Below are 19,693 nucleotides of genomic sequence, written 5' to 3' on the forward strand. Positions count from 1 at the left end.
GATAATATCGTGCATCCCTAGTTTGTTGTTGTCGCGACTCGTGAGCGCTAGTTGGTGTTCCAGTATAATCGGTCTTTAATTAATTAACGCGTTAAAGTCCCGTAATTAATTATTCTTAATGAATGCGTTAAAGTCCCGGCCCTAGTTAAAACACTGTAAAAACATACGTTGTCATAACTTATTGAATATATAATTTTTTACAGTGTACAGATTGCTCACAGGTCGGTTTGTATCACGGTTTTAGGTTCACGGTTTATTAGTACGGTTCTGTATTTGCTAAATATAGGGGAAATAGGACTACTGTCAAATAAAAATAAAGAAAATAAGAACAAATAACTTAAATACACTCAGCAGCACAAATAAATACTATTGAGCAAAGATATTAATAAAATAAACAATGCTTTTCAGGTTATTCAGGTAGGTCTAACATTAGTTTTTAGGTAGAGAATGTAAAATAACTTCATATTTAACTGTTTAAATGAAAGATTAATCCTTATTAAACTTACAAAAGCAATCAAGAGCATTGAGTGACGTCCTTATCTTTTGTTTGCCATTAAACAGAGTAAAGGCTACTGCCCCTTTAAGAGCTAATACAGGGATATGCGTCGTCTTTCTCGACTGTATAACATTCACTTGAGGCATATTCAGACTATCTCTGTTTGGATACTCAGCAAGATGGACATGTTGACATACTTTTTTGTCTGAGCAAAAATGAAATCACGGCAGCACTCGCATGCATAAAACAAAGTTTACAAAGAGAGGCCGTTTTGCCCGTTTTTCTTTTATTATTGCTGTTGTTTAAGTGTATCACTGAGGAGCCAGCACGTGTTTCCATCGACAGAAACATACATAAAGCATTATTTTCAAGATACAACCCATATTAAAGATGCCTCATCAGATGTGAGATTAACCGCACTTCAAAAAATACTTTTCTTGCTTAGTATTTTTGTCTTGTTTCTAGTCAAAATATTACACTAAGAAGTATTTACTAGACAAGCAAAAGTAATTGTCTTGTTTTGGGGAGTTGAGTTTTTGCTTAAAATAAGATAAATAATCTGCCAATGGGGTGAGAGAGATAATCTTGTTTTCTGTTTGAATTAAGATTATTTTTCTCACCCCATTGGCAGATTATTGATCTTATTTTAAGCAAAAAACTCTCTTCATTTTGAGTTATTTTTTCCCCAAAACAAGACAATTACTTTTGCTTGTCTAGTAAATACTTCTTGTTTTAAGCATTTTTACATGTTTGGACTAGAAACAAGACAAAAATACTGAGTAAGAAAAGCATATTTTGCAGTGTGTGGGGAAGTGCACCTTTTACACGGCGCCCCGGTTAGGAAACGCTGATATAGGGGATGTATATTGTATGTTGTCTTTCCATTAATTGCCATTTAAAACAACATCTAACTACTCCCTAAGTACATATTCTAAGAAGTGGTTTCTTTTCACTACCTTTTTGTTTGTTTGTCTGGTTTTTGTTTTTTCTTACTCTTTCCTATTTATTTATTTTATTTCCCATTATTTAGCAGTTGTCTATTGTTTTTTTTTCCGTTCTTGTTTGTTTTTCCCCCCACTATATGTGTTATGCACAATTACTGTATGTATTTCATGAATAAAAAATCTAAAGTATGTCTTGATGGTGGAACCATAACTCAGTTGTGAAATATCTGTCTGGTTTTAATCCTGCAGGGAAGGGCGATTCCATTGGCATCTGAAGATCCATTTTCCTCAGAGCAATGCGGTTTATTCAGAGAGGTATAAGACACCCTTGTCTTCTGTTTCGCTGTTTTTAAAAGCATTTATTTGGTGCTTTGGTTCATGATGTTGTACACTGCAAATAATGCTCTTCTTACTCAGTATTTTTGTCTTGTTTCTAGTCCAAACATCTAAATTCTTAAAACAAGAAGTATTTACTAGACAAGCAAAAGTAATTGTCTTGTTTTGGGAAAAATAACTCAAAATGAAGAGAGTTTTTGCTTAAAATAAGATCAATAATCTGCCAATGGGGTGAGAGAAATAATCTTGTTTTCTGTTTGAATTAAGATTATTTTTCTCACCCCATTGGCAGATTATTGATCTTATTTTAAGCAAAAACTCTCTTCATTTTGAGTTATTTTTCCCCAAAACAAGACAATTACTTTTGCTTGTCTAGTAAATGTTTCTTAATGTAAGCATTTGTGGATATTTTGACTAGAAACAAGACAAAAATACTGAGTAAGAAAAGCATATTTTGCAGTGTATAGATTTCTGCAATGTCTTAAACAGAATCCAGTCATTATCGACAATATCATTGCCAAAATTTGGATGAATAGTCAAAAGTAGGGCTGGACATATAATAAAATCAAAGATTTATCTAAAATCTTAGATTTAAGATGATTCTTTAAAATCGTTAATGTTTTATACATTTATTTAAATATCATATTGTTGATAATGCATTTAAATTATTTCAAAAATCCAGAAAAATGTAAACGGAAAACCCACAATTTCTGACAAAAATCAAACATTATTCAATTCTTGTTTTTTGATTAACATTTAATTAAACCATTAAAATCTGAAGAATTAAAACAGAATTTGGGGTCAGGGGGTGGATTTCATAGGGCCCTAAATAAAATTGTCTATAAACTTGTATTAAATGTATAGTTTTCATAATTTATTTGACATGCATTTTGATTTTGTAAATGTAATTTAACCATTAAAATTGAATCTCAAGACAGTAAAACTGAGAAAAAATAACGAGCCAATAGTTATGAGTAGAATCAGTTTCTCGACCATCAAATTGAGCCTTACAAAAGGGTTTTGCCCCAATATTAACTGTTGCATAGACAAGAACTGCATGATGGGTGTGTAAATATTGACAGAAAAGTTATTTCTTTTTGTTGTCAGTTTTATTTGTTTTTCATTAGTTGATTTCCCTTTTCCTCAGGTTTCCTGATAACAAACAGCTCGATCAGATTCTCACCGACTACATTCATCCTTTAGAATCAGATCCGGTCAAACGCCAAAAGTATGTACCTCCTGTCAAACATCCCATCAATGCCACATTTATCTGACTTTGAGTGTACGGGTTCATAGTGCTGCACGATTAAACTTGCTTGACTGCATTGTACCAAGTGTAATGTTTGGTGGAGGGGGGATTATAGGGTGGGGTTGTTTTTCAGGGGTTGTGCTTGGCCCCTTAGTTCCAGTGAAATGGACTCTTAATGCTTCAGCATACAAGACATTTCGGACAATTTCATGCTCCCAACATTGTGGGAACAGTTTGAGGATGGCCCCGTCCTGGGCATATAAGGGCTTTCCGCATATGCAAACATGCCCACACTATCTCAATATAACGGCTTTCCACACACTTTTTCTTACGGCCTTTCCGTCAATCTTGTCAAACTTGCCGCTGTTCGCAGACACATTCTTGCCTTGATCCTCGAGCAATGCAAAGTGTGCCATTCGCACCAGTAATAACCCTAACCCATATTACAGACTCTTATTAGCAGCTGTACACGTATGTACATCTGCGTTATTCAGAGAAGCCTCGCAACTGTTCTAACTGTGTACGATCAAATGTATTCAAGATTAAATTACATTGTTTTATTTAAAGGTGCATGTAACAAGTTCGATATAGTAAGGAAGGAAGAGGACACAGGGGTCGGCTGGACTGTTGATGCGTATCTTTATTTTCTCTTTCTCAATGTCAATAACACACTTCTTCGTGTGTTCTCAGTCAAACTCATAAGCAACAATAACTTCCGGTTCGCGGCACTTCCGGCTTCCGGGTAAACTCAGTCTCTGTGTTCTCGCACCAACAGTCCGACTCTCTCTCTCCCTGGTCTCCGGTTCCGCTGGTGTTTTATCCCGTCTCCGCGCTCATTACTGGAACAAGAGACAGGTGTTATTGATCTGCGTCCAACCCACTCACTTACCGCTCGTCTCGCGGCCCTCTCTCCCGCTGCAGACCTCGCTGAACCACGCCCCCCTTGCCACATACCCCCACCGCCCGACTCAGGCCGGGGAGCCGTCCGGCCTGCAGCCCCCCCCCCCCATTTCTGGAGAGGAAATCGGCCACAGCCATCTGAGCACCCGGCCTGTGGACCACCTTGAACTTAAACGGCTGAAGAGCCAGATACCAACGGGTGATCCGCGCGTTGGTATCCTTCATGCGGTGGAGCCATTGGAGAGGAGCGTGGTCCGAACAGAGAGTGAACTCCCGCCCCAGGAGGTAATAGCGGAGAGTGAGAACGGCCCATCTGATGGCCAAACACTCCTTTTCTATGGTGCTGTACTTAGCTTCCCTCTTGGAGAGCTTACAGCTAATGTACAGCACCGGCCGCTCTCCCCCCTCCACCTCCTGGGCCAGGACTGCGCCCAACCCCTGTCCGACGCGTCAGTCTGCAACAAGAAAGGGAGAGAAAAGTCAGGGGAGTGTAAAAGCGGCCCGCCACATAGAGCAGCCTTCACTTGGGTAAAAGCCTGTTGACACGGCTCCGTCCACTGGACCGTATCTGGTAGCCCCTTTCTAGTAAGATCAGTCAAAGGGCTGGTGAGGTCCGAATAATTTGGTATAAACCGTCTATAATATCCCGCCAGCCCCAAGAACTGTCTTACCTCCTTTTTGGTCTTGGGCCTCGGACAGGTTGCAATTGCGGCAGTCTTATCAATTTGGGGACGCACCTGCCCATGACCCAAGTGGAAGCCCAGATACCTTACTTCCACCCGCCCAATCGCACACTTCTTCGGATTGGCCGTGAGCCCCGCTCTCCTCAGCGACCTCAGGACCGCCCTCACATGCTGCATATGCCGCTGCCAATCGTGACTATAAATCACTATGTCATCCAGGTACGCAGCAGCATATGCAGCATGGGGACGCAAAATCCTATCCATGAGTCGCTGGAAGGTTGCGGGCGCCCCGAACAAGCCGAAAGGAAGCGTGACAAATTGGTGTAATCCAAACGGCGTGGTGAAAGCTGTTTTTTCTTTGGACAATGGAGACAAGGGGATCTGCCAATAGCCCTTTGTTAAGTCCAGTGTCGAATAAAATCGAGCCGTACCTAACCGATCAAGCAACTCGTCCACACAGAACCTGACCGAGCCGTCTGTTTTGGGGACCAAAACTATCGGGCTCGGCCGAGCATTGCGCCTAATTCGTCCTGAACTACTTTTTTCTTGTGCTCAGGCAAGCGATACGGCCGGCTGCGAACTACCACGCCCGGCTCGGTCTCGATATGGTGCTGAATCAAGTCGGTACGTCCCGGTAGGGGCGAGAACACGTCAGCGAATTCCGCCTGCAATTTCGATAAGTCAGCGAGTTGTAACGGTGAGAGGTGATCTCCCCCAGGGGCCAACGCGACTGATTGTGCTTTAATGCTCGCCTCTGGCCCGAGATCATCCTCTCCCCCGATCACCGTTGCCAACAACACCGATTCCACCTCATTCCATTTTTTTAGCAGATTGAGGTGGTATATTTGACGTGCCCCGTTCCTATCGGATCGTATCACTTCATAATCGAGCTCTCCTATCTGCCGTGCGACCTCAAACGGCCCCTGCCACTTTGACATTAATTTTGAGCTCGACGTTGGGAGTAGAACGAGCACTTTCTCTCCCGGTGTGAATTTGCGTAGTTTAGTACCCCTGTTATATGACCGGCTCTGGCGGTCCTGGGCTTGCAACAAATTCTCCCTAGATAGCCGCCCCAATGTGTGGAGTTTTGTTCGCAAGTCCATGACGTACTGAATTTCGTTTTTGGCCAACGAAGGCCCCTCCTCCCAAGTTTCTCGTAGGACGTCCAGCACCCCCCGTGGCAGTCGACCGTAGAGAAGCTCGAAGGGGGAAAACCCCGTGGAGGCTTGCGGGACCTCGCGCACAGCAAATAAGAGGGGTTCTAACCACCGATCCCAATTTTTGGCGTCTTCCTGTACGAATTTACGGATCATGGATTTAAGAGTGCGATTAAATCGTTCGACCAAGCCGTCTGTTTGTGGGTGATAGACGCTGGTTCGAATGGATTTAATGCCCAATAATCCGTACAATTCGCTTAACGTGCGTGACATAAACGCCTGCCTTGATCAGTGAGGATTTCCCTCGGAATCCCCACCCGGGAGATTAAACGAAACAGTGCGTCCGCAACACTCTTCGCCGAGATGTTGCGGAGAGCCACTGCTTCCGGATATCGTGTTGCGTAGTCCACGATAACTAGCGCAAAACGATGTCCGCGTGCGGATCGCTCTAATGGCCCGATGAGGTCCATCGCAATTCTCTCGAAGGGGACCTGCATTAATGGTAGGGGGCGCAATGGCGCTTTTTGGGCGGCCAGTGGGTTCACCAACTGACATTCAGGACAAGACGCGCACCACCTGCGCACATTGTCATGAATGCCTGGCCATAAAAATCGGGTCATTAAACGATTCAGCGTGGCCGCCTGTCCCAGGTGGCCCGCCATCGGGTTAGAGTGAGCCGCCTGGAAAAGCATTTCCCGGCGGCTCTTTGGTACTAACAACTGGGTTGTATCTAGCTTTGTCTGAGTGTCTTGGGTCACTCGATACAACCGATCCTTAATTATGGCAAAATAAGGATACGTGACGGGCAATGCGGGTTGGAGGGACTGACCGTCGATAGTGCGGACCTGTTGGAAAGCATGTTTTAGAGTCTCATCTTGGGACTGCTCCAGAGGGAAGTCATCGCGGTCCGAGAGAATCAGTCTCTCAACCCCGCTCGGTTCCCCTGAAGCTGTTCCCAAGGGTCCCGTATCAGTCTCGCCAACCTGCACTCGCACCGCCCCGTTCCTAGCCTTTTTCCCCCAAGCGGCATCCGCGCATAACGACCCCAATAACGCCGAAAAGGCGGGCCAATTCGTCCCCAGAATCAGCGGATGCCGGAGGTGGGGACTAACCGCCACCTCAACATTATGCTTTTTCCCCCTAAACTGTATCGTGACTGGGACAACAGGATATTCCACCACATCCCCGTGCACACACCGCACCTTAACCATGCGGCTTGTATCCAATGCCCCAGGCTGCATCAGGCTTTGATGGATCGAGGTTTGGTTACATCCTGAATCCACCAAGGCCTGATATGTACCCCCCTTGATACTTACAGGAATTTGGTACTCTCCCGCTTGATCGGGGGTGGTCCGCTGGACGTCCGGGATCCGGATCATTGTCCCGATGTCCATCCTCGGACATCGGTCCACAAAATGATCCGGATCACCGCACCGCCAGCAGGCCAGCCCAGGCTTACCCGCCACCCCTGCGGCGGGGAGTGGGTTGGAGGATGAGCGCGGAAAGGGGGCGGAACCAGAGCCATTGTCACCACCAGCCCCCAGTGGCCCCGCCCCCCTGGGCGGGACCCGCGAACTCCCAGACGGTCCAAGGCCCATCCCACCCCGGCCTCTGGGGGGGACGCGAGGAGGGCCTGGAGGGCGGGACCTGGGGAGAGGGACAGGTCGAGAGAGAAAGAGAGAGGGGGGAGAGAGAGAGAGAGAAGTTAGTGGGGGTTCGCCGACCCCCGGGCACGCCACCAGGTGGTCCTCCGCCAGGTGGATGGCCGTCTCCAGCGACGTGGGCCGGTGGCACTGGACCCACTCAGCGGTCTTCCTGGGGAGCCGAGTGATGAACTGCTCCAGCACCACCAGATCGACAACATGGTCCACGTCGCTGCCGCCGGCCAGCAGCCATCTGCGGCACTCGTCCCGGAGCTGTTGGGCCAATGCGAAGGGTCGACCGGACTCGCCCCACTCCAGGGAGCGGAAACGCTGGCGGTGTTGTTCTGGGGTCCGGCCGACCCGCTGAAGTATGGCCCGCTTCAGGTCGTCGTAGTCCAGGAGGTTCGCGACCGGTAGATGTTGCGCGGCCGCCTGGGCTTCGCCGGATAGAAGGGGGATGAGGCGCACCGGCCACTGTGCCCGGGGCCACCCGGAACAGATCCACGAAGGCCTCGGGGTCGTCTTCCGGCCCCATCTTCTGTAGGGGCACGTGCACCGGTGCGCTGGCCCGCCCAGCGGCCTCGGCGCGAACCTCCCGGTCCATCCAGCTCCGGAACCGCTCGCGGTCCTCTTGCTGGCCTTGGACGATCGCCTCGAAGCGGCGCTCCTGCTCGGTCCGAAGGTCCAGCAATGCCTGATGGTGTTCCTGGTGGAGGACCGCGAGGGAGTTGATGATATCCGCAAATGGCGAGGCGGAGGGCGTTGTCATGGCGGCGGCGCTGTCCTGCTTCCTTCCCGGGTTTCGGCACCAGTGTAACAAGTTCGATATAGTAAGGAAGGAAGAGGACACAGGGGTCGGCTGGACTGTTGATGCGTATCTTTATTTTCTCTTTCTCAATGTCAATAACACACTTCTTCGTGTGTTCTCAGTCAAACTCATAAGCAACAATAACTTCCGGTTCGCGGCACTTCCGGCTTCCGGGTAAACTCAGTCTCTGTGTTCTCGCACCAACAGTCCGACTCTCTCTCTCCCTGGTCTCCGGTTCCGCTGGTGTTTTATCCCGTCTCCGCGCTCATTACTGGAACAAGAGACAGGTGTTATTGATCTGCGTCCAACCCACTCACTTACCTCACAGCCGGTGGAAAATAGGACTCAGGCAGAAATCACGTTCATGGATGCGGTTATTAACGTTACTGTAGTGAAGCAGAGCAGGAGCGAGTGTTATACAAATACCCGCCTCGCAAACACCGGGACTTTTATTATGAAGGGATGGGACACATTCGCCGGGCGCCTGCAGTATTTCCGTGTTTCCGGTTATGATTATGAGGTAAAGCAGCTCTGTTTATCATATTAGACACATTTAAGTGTGTTTAAAATGAGGTTATGACGTTACTCTGTGCGTTCACTTGTACACACTGCTAAGAATAAAGGCCCTTTCACACCAGACGCGTAACGAAAAAGCGAAACGAATAAGCGAATATTTCGCGTCAAAACCATTCACATCAGCCGCAACACGCATTTGCGACGTTTCAGAGCTCCAATAGTCTAAAACATTCGGTGCGTCAGCTGAGAAAACACGGACAGTGAAGACGAGCTTTTCGTTTTATTTAAAAGACCGAGAAGAAGGTTTCGGGTGCAACCCAGTCTTGAAGAACAGAGTCTGAAGGGGGGTATGCTAATCATGTACAGGAGCTAAAACTTCATCATGGCCGGTTCTGAATCTGCACTTGCTTTCTTAAGTCTGTGGGACAATTTGAGGATCTCATCCTGAGACAGCAGCACATCTGACGAGACTAACACACACTTCAGGGAACCAATCGATCCGGACTGTTTCCAGTTGAGTCACAATGTAAACATATAAGTGCCACAGACATACAGCAACACATTCACTTTCCACAATCGCCGACATAAGGTTTAGAAAAAGAACAAACGATTTATAAAAGGTTAACTTAAGTTACTACAGTAGTAAGCACAGCTTTGACTAGACCTGTAATATCTTGAGGTATGACACACCTGGCAAAAGTTAATGAGTGAATAGCTCGTGACATCAACTGGACATTTCGTCACCTTTGTTTCCTTGTATTTTATTGGTTGAAGCCGTTTTTGACTCCGCTAGAGTAAAAAAAATCGAAACTGAAATAAATAAAAAAAATGTCCTTTTTTCATCCCCGCACCACATTCGCGATCGGTGTGGAAGCGCTCATTACACAAACAGCTGACCAAAAAATAAGACCTTTGCGCAAATTATTCGTGCGTCAAAATCGCGTCCAGTGTGAAAGGGCCTTTAAGCGCTTCTGCCAAACAATAAACGACACCGAGGGTAGCGCAGATATGACGCGATTGACAGGCGACTCCCTCAGACGCTATTCTGACACGTCCCGGTCCTCAGTTAAATAGCAATTTTCTCACAATTTACAAATAATTGGAAACATTTGGGATATTGTAAGAGCTCAACTGAACAAAATATATAACACCGGCCTTGTGGTTTTTGGATATTTTACTGCAAAAATACTACATAGTGCACCTTTAATAAGGTCATTATATAATTTTATATATGGATTATATAATATAATTAATGCAGTATACTTCAATGTAATTATACACTGCAAAAAATGCTCTTCTTACTTAGTATTTCTGTCTTGTTTCTAGTCCAAATATCACAAATTTCTTACATTAAGAAGCATTTACTTGACAAGTAAAAATTATTGTCATCTTTTTGGGAAAAATAACTTAAAATGAAGAGAGTTTTTGCTTAAAATAAGATCAATAATCTGCCAATGGGGTGAGAGAGATAATCTTGTTTTCTGTTTGAATTAAGATTATTTTTCTCACCCCATTGGCAGATTATTTATCTTATTTTAAGCAATAACTCTCTTCATTTTGAGTTATTTTTCCCCAAAACAAGACAATTACTTTTGCTTGTCTAGTAAATACTTCTTGTTTTAAGATTTGTTTTGATATTTTGACTAGAAACAAGACAAAAATACTGAGTAAGAAAAGCATTTTTTGCAGTGTAGTCATGTTAGGATGAAGATGGTGCTTTAAAACACACATCCGTCATGGATCTCAGCAGAGCCGCTGACATTGATAGTGATGTATGACTTTTTCACATATCTTGACGTCTGCATCTCATTTCTGATGTAATCTTGATGCCTTTTTACAGCTGAAATGTGGCATGAGCGCAGCATTGTCAGTCAGTGAGATTGTGTCTGGCTCTCTCGGAGTTTATTGACGACAGACTGACATGGAAAAAGTGGGACAGATTACGTTTTCTTTAACTTTTCCACAAAATGATGAAAGTGGCGATTGTTTCTTCTTGGAACTGTTTTAGAGCCATTTGGTTCAAGACACATAACTATTATGACTTGCAGATGAACGAAACGTCCGCCCTTTTATTCAGACTCGAGCGTGAATGCTGAAATAAAGCTGTGGTTTGGAGATAGAAATAAACTCTTTACGGTGTGATAATAGGCCACAAAATCAACACAAGAATAGAGCTGGGCGTCTCTGGGATGACGTGCTCTTGATTCAAGGCATCTTTCAGGGAGGGTTTGATTAGTTTTGTAAGTGATTGTGAGAGTCATCGCTGGCTTTCAACAGTTTTGCCCCAGAGATCAGAGCTGATTTATGTTATTTCATAACTGCAGCTCATTAAACATGTACAGACGAGTCAGTTAAAGTGGTGGATATCATCTTTAAGGAGTAAAGTTAACCCTGTTTGCTTTAAGAGGCTTCAGATAGGCCTCCATTGGCATTCAGTCCATTCCCACTCACAAGACCCATAAAGGCACTAAACAATAGTGATTTATGTAGCTAATAGGGATGTAACGATATCAAAATCTCACGGTACGATACAATTTCGATATTGACCTCACGGTGTGATATTTATTGCGATATTGTGGAAAAGCTCACGGTATTGTTAAATAGCTCTCGATAGTGTTTGTGAAGATAATAGCAAAACAATACTGACATTTATTCTGCTTTTGCCAGTCAACAGGGGATTTATTGTTGTATTCATAGATCTGTGACAACATAAAACGCTGATCACAGTGCCTTTAACCCTTAAATGCATACCTCGGGTCGCGTCATTCACTACCCTGCTCCTCATTCATTTTTAAAGTTAGACATCAAATCAATCCATTTTAAACAATATAACAAGAAAACAATAATAGATTTATAATTGAATGCCTGTTTTTTCTCTAGTATTTGTCAAAATGGTATAGGGTCGCTAACGACCCGAGGTGTGTAGGATTGTACGTATATATAAATTTTGCACACTGATAAATTAATCTATAATAAGGAAAAAGGGCGCAATTCACCTTTATTCCACAAGGTGGCGATGTCTGATACGCAATGATGAAGTGACGTTTCACTCATAGTTACCTCTGACAGAAAACGAAACTATAATAATTATAATCTGCAAAACTCTAAATGGCTCAGTGATTTACAGCAGAGAGCAAGAACTGAACACAATCAGATATTAGTGTCACTGTCACTGATGATGGATGTGCTCAAGAAGCTGTCAGTGATCAAAATATTGATTTTGAAGACGTTGAAAATGAGTTTGGAGAATATGCTGGAGATGGCGAATATGAGCAGATGCTGAATATACTGGTAAACCAGCTCTGACGAGGACAGATGATGATGGTATTAAACATCTGCTCAGACTGAACCCTTCCAAGCTCCAAAAGGTCACGAAATAGGTTTTATTTTATTCTTCTGTAAGTGTAACTAATATCAGGAGTTTTATATATTATCATGACAGGTTGAGGTCTATCCATGTTAAATATAGATCCGGGTCGCTAACGATCATGGTCTATGCAGTTAACAATGATTTGTTCTGCTGGACTGTGTTTACTCCTCTTGCTTTTTGACAGACACCTGTCCTTTTAATATTGTAACCCAACCACGACGATATCGAGACACGTTTACCACCGCGATAGCGCAATATCGTTACATCCCTACTAAACACATCGATACAAAGTCCATCTCACTACAGCAGCTGTACAATAATGGTACAATACGACGAAAATAGTTATTGTGTGCACAAAAATCTAAATAACGACTTTATCTACCAAGTTATTGCCGTTAACTCGATGCATGCGCGAGAATATGATTCGCGCCGATCATGACCCAGAAGAGGAGGAGCGTCCGAGACCTACACGGAAGACAATAACTTGGCAGATAAAGTCGTTATTTTGATTTTTTTGTGCGCTCAAACTATTTTCGTCGAATTGCAAAATGATTGTCCAGCTGCTGTAGTGAGATGGGCTTTGTGTCGATGTGTTTAGGGCCTTTATGGGTCTTGAGAGTGGGAATGTACTGAATGCCAATGGAGGCCTATCTGAAGCCTTTCTCAGCTTTACACTAAAATATCTTCATATGTGTTCTGAAGATGAACGAAGGTCTGACGGGTGTCCAACGACATGAGGGGGAGTAATTAATGAAATAATTTTCATTTTTGGGTGAACTAACCCTTTAATACACATCCCTTGTGTTATTCAGCTCGTAGTGGCAGGAATTACACATCCTCCGAACGAGTACTGATCCCTGAATCAAAACACAGGAGAAGAAGCATAAACAAGTGATAGAAGCATGTGAAATAACGTGGGCATCAAACGTTAAGCTGCAAAAAAATCAAAACTGAAACAAATCATAAGCTTGTGAATCAAAATAAAAACAAAACGGGAAGTTTGTGTCAGTACCTTGACCTAATATTTACAATTCAAAAACTCATAAGTAGGTTTATTATAGCTAACTTAGACCATTTACATTTTTTCCCGCCATTTACGGAAATGTCCAGGTTTTCCGCGTCTCCGCTGTTAGGGGGCGCTATTACACATCCTCTGAACAAATACTGATCCCTGAATCAAAACACAGGAGAAGAGGCATAAACAAGTGATAGAAGCATGTGAAATAACGTGGGCATCAAACGTTAAGCCGCATAAAAATCAAAACTGAAACAAATCATAAGCTTGTGAATCAAAATAAAAACAAAATGGGAAGTTTGTGTCAAAACCATGCACTAATATTTGCAATTCATAACTATAACCATAATAGTTTCCATTACTTTAAATACAAAAAAAATATATAAATAATCTAGTTGCCAAAGCAACATTTTTCATTTAGTTTAACTTGATGTAAACTTAGTAGAACTTGACCTAAAATTTAAATAAAAACAGGCGATACAAAGATAAAGATATTGAAGATATATTTATAAAAAATACAAAAAAACGAATGATTTCAAAATAACACTGCATATAATTTATAATCGCAAAATACCATTTTATCTTTCACAAAGATTTGTATTTTTACAATGAAGTTTAACATTTGAAAAGGCTTGATATAGTTAAGAACACTTATTCTCGAGTCAAAGCATTGAGCGTCTGATTGGCTGAAAAGAATGTGATGTCTACACACACACACACACACACACACAAACACAAACAGTGATTTGCAAAAGCAGATCCAACAATCCATTTGTAGATGTAGAAACATTCAGAAACGTGTTTTCCAAGGATTGTAAATTTGGTTGTACATTTGTGTGTTTTGCGAATATGAATCCTCTATAACGTGAATGATGCATTGATTTTGAGACCGTTTAACTCCATATCTCTGCTGGTCTCGCTGCTGTCTTTCTGAGACATGAATTGATGGGGTCTGGAAAACATCACATTAACTTTTCCTCGTCTCCTGACAGGGCAGAGGAGGTTTGAAGGATTCCCCATCATGTCCAAACCCTTTTCCCTTCGTCTCTGTTAGTTACGCAACCTGGATGCATTGTTCTGATTTCAGGCATCAGCTGTGCTTGTTCCACGTGAGTGTGTTTGTGTGCGTCGGATTCGGCTCCGATAAAAGCTGGGGCTGAAATGAATGATGACTTTAGATAACCATCAGCTGGTCCCACTTTATATTAGGTGGCCTTATCTACTATGTACTTATATTAAAAAATAAGTACAATGTACTTACTGTGTTCATATTGTATTGCAAAACACTGCTGATATTGAGGTGGATAAGGCTAAAGTTAGGCACAGGTATGGTGGTGTGGGTCAGTTTAAGGGTAGGGTTAGGGTCAGTTTAAGGATAGAGTTAGGGACAGGTGTGGGTCAGTTTAAGGGTAGGGTTAGGGTCAGTTTAAGGATAGAGTTAGGGACAGGTGTGGGTCAGTTTAAGGGTAGAGTTAGGGACAGGTGTGAGTCAGTTTAAGGGTAGAGTTAGGGACAGGTGTGGGTCAGTTTAAGGATAGAGTTAGGGACAGGTGTGGGTCAGTTTAAGGGTAGAGTTAGGGACAGGTGTGGGTCAGTTTAAGGATAGAGTTAGGGACAGGTGTGGGTCAGTTTAAGGGTAGAGTTAGGGACAGGTGTGGGTCAGTTTAAGGGTAGAGTTAGGGACAGGTGTGAGTCAGTTTAAGGGTAGAGTTAGGGACAGGTGTGGGTCAGTTTAAGGGTAGAGTTAGGGACAGGTGTGGGTCAGTTTAAGGGTAGAGTTAGGGACAGGTGTTGGTCAGTTTAAGGGTAGAGTTAGGGACAGGTGTGGGTCAGTTTAAGGGTAGGGTTAGGGACAGGTGTGAGTCAGTTTAAGGGTAGAGTTAGGGACAGGTGTGGGTCAGTTTAAGGGTAGAGTTAGGGACAGGTGTGGGTCAGTTTAAGGGTAGAGTTAGGGACAGGTGTGGGTCAGTTTAAGAGTAGAGTTAGGGACAGGTGTGGGTCAGTTTAAGGGTAGAGTTAGGGACAGGTGTGGGTCAGTTTAAGGGTAGAGTTAGGGACAGGTGTGGGTCAGTTTAAGGGTAGAGTTAGGGACAGGTGTGGGTCAGTTTAAGGGTAGAGTTAGGGACAGGTGTTGGTCAGTTTAAGGGTAGAGTTAGGGACAGGTGTGGGTCAGTTTAAGGGTAGGGTTAGGGACAGGTGTGAGTCAGTTTAAGGGTAGAGTTAGGGACAGGTGTGGGTCAGTTTAAGGGTAAAGTTAGGGACAGGTGTGGGTCAGTTTAAGGGTAGAGTTAGGGACAGGTGTGAGTCAGTTTAAGGGTAGGGTTAGGGACAGGTGTGGGTCAGTTTAAGGGTAGAATTAGGGACAGGTGTGGGTCAGTTTAAGGGTAGAGTTAGGGTCAGGTGTTGGTCAGTTTAAGGGTAGAGTTAGGGACAGGTGTGGGTCAGTTTAAGGGTAGGGTTAGGGACAGGTGTGAGTCAGTTTAAGGGTAGAGTTAGGGACAGGTGTGGGTCAGTTTAAGGGTAGAATTAGGGACAGGTGTGGGTCAGTTTAAGGGTAGAGTTAGGGTCAGGTGTTGGTCAGTTTAAGGGTAGAGTTAGGGACAGGTGTGGGTCAGTTTAAGGGTAGGGTTAGGGACAGGTGTGAGTCAGTTTAAGGGTAGAGTTAGGGACAGGTGTGGGTCAGTTTAAGGGTAAAGTTAGGGACAGGTGTGGGTCAGTTTAAGGGTAGAATTAGGGACAGGTGTGGGTCAGTTTAAGGGTAGAATTAGGGTCAGGTGTGGGTCAGTTTAAGGGTAGAGTTAGGGACAGGTGTGGGTCAGTTTAAGGGTAAAGTTAGGGACAGGTGTGGGTCAGTTTAAGGGTAGAATTAGGGACAGGTGTGGGTCAGTTTAAGGGTAAAGTTAGGGACAGGTGTGGGTCAGTTTAAGGGTAGAGTTAGGGACAGCTGTGGGTCAGTTTAAGGGTAGAGTTAGGGACAGGTGTGGGTCAGTTTAAGGGTAGAGTTAGGGACAGGTGTGGGTCAGTTTAAGGGTAAAGTTAGGGACAGGTGTGGGTCAGTTTAAGGGTAAAGTTAGGGACAGGTGTGGGTCAGTTTAAGGGTAGAGTTAGGGACAGCTGTGGGTCAGTTTAAGGGTAGAGTTAGGGACAGGTGTGGGTCAGTTTAAGGGTAGAGTTAGGGACAGGTGTGGGTCAGTTTAAGGGTAAAGTTAGGGACAGGTGTGGGTCAGTTTAAGGGTAAAGTTAGGGACAGGTGTGGGTCAGTTTAAGGGTAGAGTTAGGGACAGCTGTGGGTCAGTTTAAGGGTAGAGTTAGGGACAGGTGTGGGTCAGTTTAAGGGTAAAGTTAGGGACAGGTGTGGGTCAGTTTAAGGGTAGAATTAGGGTCAGGTGTGGGTCAGTTTAAGGGTAGAGTTAGGGACAGGTGTGGGTCAGTTTAAGGGTAAAGTTAGGGACAGGTGTGGGTCAGTTTAAGGGTAGAATTAGGGTCAGGTGTGGGTCAGTTTAAGGGTAGAATTAGGGTCAGGTGTGGGTCAGTTTAAGGGTAGAGTTAGGGACAGGTGTGGGTCAGTTTAAGGGTAGAGTTAGGGACAGGTGTGGGTCAGTTTAAGGGTAGAATTAGGGTCAGGTGTGGGTCAGTTTAAGGGTAAAGTTAGGGACAGGTGTGGGTCAGTTTAAGGGTAGAATTAGGGTCAGGTGTGGGTCAGTTTAAGGGTAGAGTTAGGGACAAGTGTGGGTCAGTTTAAGGGTAAAGTTAGGGACAGGTGTGGGTCAGTTTAAGGGTAGAATTAGGGTCAGGTGTGGGTCAGTTTAAGGGTAGAGTTAGGGACAGGTGTGGGTCAGTTTAAGGGTAGGGTTAGGGACAGGTGTGGGTCAGTTTAAGGGTAGGGTTAGGGTCAGGTGTTGGTCAGTTTAAGGGTAGGGTTAGGGACAGGTGTGGGTCAGTTTAAGGGTAGGGTTAGGGACAGGTGTGGGTCAGTCTAAGGGTAGGGTTAGGGACAGGTGTGGGTCAGTTTAAGGGTAGAGTTAGGGTCAGGTGTGGGTCAGTTTAAGGGTAGGGTTAGGGACAGGTGTGGGTCAGTTTAAGGGTAGGGTTAGGGACAGGTGTGGGTCAGTTTAAGGGTAGGGTTAGGGACAGGTGTGGGTCAGTTTAAGGGTAGAGTTAGGGACAGGTGTGGGTCAGTTTAAGGGTAGGGTTAGGGACAGGTGTGGGTCAGTTTAAGGGTAGAGTTAGGGACAGGTGTGGGTCAGTTTAAGGGTAGAGTTAGGGTCAGGTGTGGGTCAGTTTAAGGGTAGAGTTAGGGACAGGTGTGGGTCAGTTTAAGGGTAGAGTTAGGGACAGGTGTGGGTCAGTTTAAGGGTAAAGTTAGGGACAGGTATGGGTCAGTTTAAGGGTAGAGTTAGGGACAGGTGTGGGTCAGTTTAAGGGTAGAGTTAGGGTCAGGTGTGGGTCAGTTTAAGGGTAGAGGTAGGGTCAGGTGTGGGTCAAATCCCACGCTTTGCATTACTCTTGGTGATGTAAGGCTTGGATGAGCTGCTTGTCTATGAAAACCTATTCCATGAAGCTCTCTACGCTGTTCTTGAGCTCTTCTAAAGGCCACAGAAGTTTGGAGGTCTGGAGCTAATGACCTTGCACAAAGTTGCTGACCCTCAGCATGCGCTGACCCCGCTCTGGGATTTAACACTTCGTGGCTGAGTTGCTGTTGTCCCCAATGGCTTCCACTTTGTTATAATCCCACTAACAGTTGAGCGTGGAATATTTAGTTGTGAGGAAATGTCAGGAATGGACTTATTGCCCAGGGGGCAACCTATCACGGCCCCACGTTTGAGTTCACTGAGCTCCTGAGAGCGACCCATTCTTTCACTAATGTGTGTAGAAGCGTCTGCAGCCCTAGAGCTGGAGTTATACACCTGTGGCCATGAACAGGTTTACTTTAGTAATGCACATTCTAGTGTCCAGCCAGTTTTACTCCCTTATGTCACGTTATGTAAGGAAAATGCTGTTTAAAGGCCTGTTTTTCTCTTCCAAACACACTCACCACCATCAGAAAGTGCCTAACTACGGACACAAGCTTAACCTCACAAATACACACACTACATTGTGATGTTGCCTAATGTGAACTTGCAGTGTTTCTTTATGAGTTGTCTGTTGCGTTTCCAGGTTAAAGGTCTACGTCCAGAGTCCTCAGGAGGACATCCGAGTCTTTCTGAAGGCAGAGCAGAAACAACCCAAATCTCTCAGGTAAGATACTGTATATATATATATATAGTATATCTTATATATAAGATACTCTGTCTATCTAACTGTCTGTCAAATAATGCCCGCCTATGGTCTTCATTGGCTGAACGTCGTCTGTTTTGCCCAATCAGAGCAAAGTAGACTAATCCCAAAAGACTGGGTCATCTGACCAATGCAGTTATGAAACCAAATATTGTGCAAAACATGAAAAACGTTGAGATTTGGTGTCATTGAGTCCAGATGATACTGAGCAGCGCTAGAAGAAAAAGGCCAGTAATAGTGTTAGGGTCCTATTGATGTTCTCATCGCTTTAGGCCCGATCTCAGCGCGTGACGTGTGTGTGTTCGGCTTCCTGTCCTTGTAAATGCCTCTTGAGTGATATGTGTGTGTTTTATGATGTCTTTGGTAAGAACTTGAACATACCCTGGGATAACGGAGGCTTTTGATTGGCTGACGACCTCTCCCTGATTTATTCCTCCTCATATGAAATCGACACACACAATGCCTTATGGGAATGACATCAGCGCTCATAAATTCCCCCGGAGTTACGCAGTCGGAGCGCTTTGGGACTCGTCAGGGATGGTTTTGTTTTCCCCTTCGGAGCGCCGTGTGAGAACCGTAAAGCCTGAGCCTGAACTGCTGGATCAGTGGCTTCACACGTGCTTCTGTTACAGAGGCTCGCTTTCTGCGAATAATGTTAACACAATGCATGGCATTCGTTTTTCAGACCTTCCTGAATAAGATATTTTACAATACGGTGTTGTTCACTGGTGATCCACAGGTGTGTGTGTATGTGTCTATCTGTGTGTGTGTGTGTGTGTGTTTGTGATGGGTAGGTTTAGGGGTGTTGTGTGTGTGTGTGTGTGTGTGTGTGTGTGCGTGTGTGTAGGTGTTTAGGGATAGGGGGCAATGTGTGTAGGTTTAGGGGTAGGGGCTGTGTGTGTGTGTGTGTGTGTGTGTGTGTGTGTGTGTGTGTGTGTGTCTGTCTGTCTGTCTGCGTGTGTGTGGTGGGTAGGTTTAGGGGTGTTGTGTGTGTGTGTGTGTGTGCATGTGTGTAGGTGTTTAGGGATAGGGGGCAGTGTGTGTGTGTGTGTGTGTGTGTGATGGGTAGGGGTATTGTTTGTGTGTGTGTGTGTGTGTGTGTGTGTGTGTGTGTGTGTGTGTGTGTGTGTGTGTGTGTGTGTGTGTGTGTTTGTGTGTGTGTGTGTGTGTTTTTTCACTGGTGATCTGTGTGTGTGTGTGTGTGTGTGTGTGTGTGTGTGTGTGTGTGTGTGTGTGTGTGTGATGGGTAGGTTTAGGGGTGTTGTGTGTGTGTGTGTGTGCGTGTGTGTAGGTGTTTAG

General features: G+C 44.6%; 1 protein-coding gene across 2 annotated transcripts in view; it reads left to right on the forward strand.

Moving 5' to 3' along the window:
* The window catches only part of znhit6 (zinc finger HIT-type containing 6), an 84,304-nt gene that overhangs the window by 55,913 nt on the left and 8,698 nt on the right, over nt 1-19,693 (forward strand). For both annotated transcript variants that reach the window (XM_067445398.1, XM_067445399.1), the window contains exons 6-8: nt 1,690-1,755; nt 2,924-3,004; nt 18,275-18,355. In XM_067445398.1, coding sequence (XP_067301499.1) covers nt 1,690-1,755; nt 2,924-3,004; nt 18,275-18,355 — 228 coding nt within the window. The remainder of the gene's footprint in view (nt 1-1,689; nt 1,756-2,923; nt 3,005-18,274; nt 18,356-19,693) is intronic.

This window comes from Pseudorasbora parva, chromosome 6 (assembly GCF_024679245.1).
Source record: "Pseudorasbora parva isolate DD20220531a chromosome 6, ASM2467924v1, whole genome shotgun sequence".
In the NCBI taxonomy this organism is placed as follows: domain Eukaryota; kingdom Metazoa; phylum Chordata; class Actinopteri; order Cypriniformes; family Gobionidae; genus Pseudorasbora; species Pseudorasbora parva.